Here is a 6,000-nt window from a genome sequence, read left to right on the forward strand (position 1 = left end):
TCCAAAAAACTATAAAAAACACATTCAATGAAACCTTTAGATGTCTATTTCTTGGGGGAAATTTATTGGTTGTCCAAAAAACTATAAAAAACACATTCAATGAAACCTTTAGATGTCTATTTCTTGGGGGAAATTTATTGGTTGTCCAAAAAACTATTAAAAACGCATTCAATGAAATCTTTAGATGTCTATTTCTTGGGGGAAATTTATTGGTTGTCCAAAAAACTATTAAAAACGCATTCAATGAAACCTTTAGATGTCTATTTCTTGGGGGAAATTTATTGGTTGTCCAAAAAACTATTAAAAACGCATTCAATGAAACCTTTAGATGTCTATTTCTTGGGGGAAATTTGTTAGTTGTCCAAAAAACCACAAAGTACCCTAGGATAAACTTATGCTAGTACATTTGCTTTGATTACAAAACTATATACTTACCAATTGCTTTTTAATAGCTTCATAGAAGGGAGGTGCACCAATGGTCCTTTATAAAATTTGATATATTACAAAATCATGTAATGGCTTTTTAATTTATCACTGTGGGCAGAGCTTTAACAGTATTATAATAGTAAAATGGCATGTCATACATGTGTGCTTCATTATCTCTATACCCTCTCTCTCTTTGCGTGCTTCACTTCATATTTATTATATTACTTTTTATAATTTCAAAATTGCGCCTTTTTCTGTATTATCTTATTTTTTTCTAGGGCAGAAATTAAGAGAAAATCTCCGAGCTACTCACCTTCTGCCTCCGATTCTGCTAGTAACAAAGACTATGACAATGCTCGTGCTTTTGATAACCTGGGGTACAGTTACTCTCAGCCTTACGCTGAGAAACAACCAGCAGTAGACGATTTACCGCCACCCACTAATATCATTGTCGATGAAGAACGGTCACATTTATAAAATGTAAATAAATTATTACGTCATATATTCTTATATTCCAGAATCAAGTATTTATTTCTGACCCTCATTTTGATGTCTTTCCATGAACAAACTAATAGGTTTAGTGCACATGAAGAAAAAAATGGAACTTAAGCAATCTTGTATCTCACTAGCATATCATACTTGCATAATAACAAGTATAATTTTTTTTTCCTTTTATTTTTAAGATGAAATATTAAATTGAAATTATGGAAATAAAACATTATGATAATTTTCAAGAGCACCTGTTCAATGTTGGCAAGAAAGTCATGATATAATTAAATTATCAGAATTCTTCCCCACTGGAGTGGTTTTTGCAAGCAAACATTTTATTTAGTTGCTGAATTAGTTACCATCGCAAAAAAATAATTTTAAACATCTTCAAATAAAAAAAAAAGAATCTTAAAAAAGCAAATTGTAAAATTTAATGGAACTATAAAACCTTCATCATTTAATTTCCCGATCTGTTTTCTGTAGATATACTTGATTTTGGGTGTAGGTTTATTTGTATAGACTACATATATATTTGTATCAAAATTTAGAAATATAACACTGTCTTAATGGAAAAAAATGTAAAAACAACAATAAATACAATGTATATTAAATAGAAAACCAATCTGGAAAAACAAACCAAGAAAATTCTGCTTTCCCTCTTATTGTATTACTGCCACTTTGTTCTAGTATTCACTGTAGTCACTTTGTATATATGCCTGAACACTCTCATAGTTGTGCACTCCCTATCATTGCTCATTAGTATAATAATTGACCCTTGTCATGTTAATGTTGTACTATAGAATACACACACCTTCATTGCTCATCAATATATTACCATGGACCATTATTAAGATTTTGTACATAGATGGAGCCACTGATTCACCATTTGCATGAAATTTAATGTTTCACGACCCATTTGTAGTTTGACACCAAGTAACATACACAACAAGGTAATAGAAAATTTACATGTAAAAAAACTGAAATTGAAAAATTTAATTTACAGAAAACATACTTTTTTTTGGACAAAACAGAGTTGTATATGCATGAAATAAAGATATGGTGTAATTTGTATATTTTTTCATTCAAATTCATTTATTTTTGCTTTTTTAGAAATTCAGACATCAACAGTTTAACAAAATCAAACAGATCAAGTGATTCATATCCAACTTCTACATCTAAATATGGAGACGATGACTATACATTTGTTGATCCAGCTGCAAAACGTGTGGACAGATTGGATCAGGCTTTCTCTCCTACAGATATAAATCAAGGGGCAGCTGTCAAGGACACGACCTTCACAGGAGAGAATGTTAAATCTTCTGACCTGAAAACAGTTGATGTCAACAAAGATGTTTCCATAGTGATCGATGATACTAAACCAGAATCTACTTAATAATTGTATATACAAGAAAATGAATACTTTTCTATATTTTCCAGTGTTTAATTAATGTTCATTATTTATGTTTTTTTGTTGATTTACAGACATATTGTGGATTGCTATCCAATAACTGCTGAATACTTACATATTCAAATGAATGACATATTTGATTAAAATTTAACCAATTAAATTTTAAATCTTATTTTTACAGCAGACGTTGTGTTGCCCCATGAAGCAAATGATTGTATTATTACATTTCTTGTCAAAAAATAATTAAATGTCTTTCGAGAGGATCTTTTAAGTCTTATCCACTAAGGCTTACAAAATTTTTAGCCCTAAATTTAAATAAAGATTTGATTTGTATACTGTATATAATACATAATATTAATAATGAATAATTAAGAATAATTACAGTTTTATTTGTTTGTAAAACTAAAAGTATTTGTAAATCAACATGAAAAAATGTTATTTATGAGTTGGGTAAATATTTGTATATTTTGTTAAACTGTTAAGTTTTGTATAAATGACTTGACATTATATTTATATTATATAAATCAAAAACAAGAAAATCCCTAAAGAAAATCAAAGAAAAATATTCATTTTCCATAATGCTTTATATGTACCATAGAATATATATCCATGCATAATACTATTATATTCATGTTCATTTTACCAAATTTTAAAACATGTACATTCCTCCTGCTGAGCAGGGTTTGTCTCCCCTTACAAGACATTTGTTTATATAAGTAATGTCTCTAACTTGTAATCCCTGAATGATATTTTCTGTACTTCAATCCTCAGGTCAGCTTATATATATCACATCATTTTTTACTTGCTTTCTTTATATGGAATTGAAAAATTAGAAAAAGGTTATGAGATTGTAAAAGGCAAAATTTTCAATAAACTTCGTATATCATATATTTGTACATCAAATTGGTGCTTTCTAATTGAAGTTTTTTTTTTTTTTTTAAAAGGGTAAATATTGTTTCAAATTTTCTCATTTTATAAAATGTATTTTGTTTTTTTTCTTTTGAAGAAAAATGATATATAAAGTCATTTTATGTTTTTATTTATCTTGCAGTCATGTGGAATTCAAAACATTTAAACAGGGTCTGTTTTATAGTTGTTTTTTATATCTGTTTTCATACTTTTATATTTATATATCTACACTCATTAATAAAAGAACATCATTAGAAATGATTTCCTTCTTCCACTGTAATTGCTAACAGTATGAATTACTACAAGTATCAAAAAACTTAACTTGATCCAAGAAAATTACTTTTAGTAAGTCAACGTCAGTTTTAACCAAACAAGAAATGCATAATAAAATTGAGAATGGAAATGGGGAATGTGCCAAAGAGACAACAACCCGACCATAGAGCAGACAACGGCAGAAGGTCACCAACAGGTCTTCAATGCAACGAGAAATTCTCGCACCTGGAGGTGTCCTTCAGCTGGCCCCTAAACAAATATATACTGGTTCAGTGATAATGAACACCATACTAAACTCCGAATTGTACACAAGAAACTAAAAGTTAAAATAATACAAGACTAACAAAGGCCAGAGGCTTCTGACTTGGGACAGGTGCAAAATTGCGTCGGGGTTAAACATGTTTGTGAGATCTCAACCCTCTCCCTATACCTCTATCCAATGCAGAAAAGTACACATTACAATCATTCAATACACTGAATATATTTGGCCTATTGCTTATAGTATCTAAGAAAAAAACTTAAACATGAAAACTAAAGATTGGCCTATCAACCATGAAGGTCAGTTGATACCTGCCAGACAGACATTTACACCTAACAATCCTGCCATACAACATATATAGTTGACCTTTTGCTTATAGTTAGAGAAACAGACAAAAACACCAAAACTTAACACTGAGCCAAAAACCGTGAAAATGAGGTCCAGGTCAAATAAAACCTGTGAGACTGACATGTACATCATAAAATATTTCTATACACCAAATATATTTGACCTATTGCATAAAGTACTAAAACTGAATCAGAATAATTCAGTCCCTACTTGTAATCAAACTCTCCTACTTGCGAGGGCCTGAATTCCATACACTATAAAAATCATCATGAATCCTGTATTTTAATTGGTGCCCTGAGTAGACGAGGTGACCAATTAGATCAATTTTATTGAGATTGATTGATTAATGATTTTATACTGTCAATGCATTTAGGTGACTAAATTGTAAATCAGCACAATATAACATTCAGGTTTAATACAGTATTAGAAAAAAAGACCAAAACACAAAAACTCAACTTTGACCACTGAACCATGAAAACGAGGCCAAGTTCAGATGACACCTGCCAGTTGTCCATGTACACCTTACAATCATTACATACACCAAATTTAGTAGACCTATTGCTTATAGAATCTGATATATGGACTTAACCAAGTTCGCTGGTCCATGCAATGAGGTCAAGGTCAAATGAAAACCATCTTGATGGGCATGAGGACCTTGCCAGTCACTACCTAAATATTGTTATCCTATTACTCATAATAAGAAAAATTAATACTACAAAAATTTTTAAACTTTTTTCGAAGTAGTCATTGAACCATGAAAATGAGGTTAAGGACAATGGACATATGACAGGAACAGAAACTTCATAACATAAGTCATCCATATACAAAGTATGAAGCATACAGGTCTTCCAACTTCTAAAATAGAATTTAGCTAACACCACCACTGGATCCCTATTCCTATGTTGAGCTTTCTGCGACAAAAGTCAAAGGCTTGACAAAAACTAGTTTAAAATTGACCAGGAGCACACAAGTAGCCTTTCTAATGTATAAGAAATTGTTGTAGAATAAAATAAACTTTAAGAAGGTTTTTAATAAGAATCAAATAAATAAAATTGTCCTTCAAAAAAAAATACATGTCATATAAATATTGCCTAAAATATGGCTTATAAAATTCCGAAAGATTTAGTACATTTAAACCTGATTTTATTCCAAATGAAAGGTACTTTACAAGTAATTCACTGTAGACAATTCCAGGAACTGTGTCAAGGTAACTTTCAAGTACCTCACTTTTACCAATTCATACTCTCAAATTAGTGAACAACCTTTGAAAAATGAATTTTAATTTGACTGTTTAAGTCTTGTAACTCTAAAAAGACAAACAAAAAAGAAAGTTTGAAATCAGGAGGCAGCAGTTTGACAAATTTGTGTAGAGTCCAATTTGAAGAATTTACTGATAAAATAGCAACTGTTTTTTTTTACTTTAGTTTTTTTTGGACTTTGATGTTCATGTACAGTAGGTTTTTTGTGTCATGATCAATACACTGTATCCTTTCTTTTCCACTTCCTAAATAGTGGTGGATCAATTTTTCATAAGTAGGTGCCCACTGACTGCCTAAGGGGGGGGCCGGATCAGGTCATGCTTCAGTGATTTCCTATATAATCAACCAAATATTTCCCAGAGGCCTGGGCCTCCCCCTTAATCCACCTGTGCTAAATATTAGGCAGTTACATGCATTTAGCACTGATGTGAAATCTTATGGATGATAAAGTTTGGCTGACATTTGTATAGTTGTTTCGAGGATGATTGTGTAAAAGTTTTATGTTGACAAACGTCAGTATTGTTACTTTTTTTTAAAGATAAATATACCTTAAATAATAGGAGAGCTAGTAATAAATATAAAACTGTCAAGATGTATCATCACATTTTCCTCTAAACAAAAGAATAACA

At 30.5% G+C, this 6,000-nt stretch overlaps 1 protein-coding gene across 1 annotated transcript in view; it reads left to right on the forward strand.

The window, feature by feature from the left end:
• Window positions 1-3,490, forward strand: part of LOC139520972 (uncharacterized) — a 100,384-nt gene extending 96,894 nt beyond the window's left edge. The window contains exon 99 of the mRNA XM_071314090.1: window positions 2,026-3,490. Coding sequence (XP_071170191.1) covers window positions 2,026-2,308 — 283 coding nt within the window. The 3' untranslated portion in view covers window positions 2,309-3,490. The remainder of the gene's footprint in view (window positions 1-2,025) is intronic.
• Window positions 3,491-6,000: the final 2,510 nt, after the last annotated feature.

This window comes from Mytilus edulis, chromosome 4 (genome assembly GCF_963676685.1).
Source record: "Mytilus edulis chromosome 4, xbMytEdul2.2, whole genome shotgun sequence".
Taxonomy (NCBI): Eukaryota; Metazoa; Mollusca; class Bivalvia; order Mytilida; family Mytilidae; genus Mytilus; species Mytilus edulis.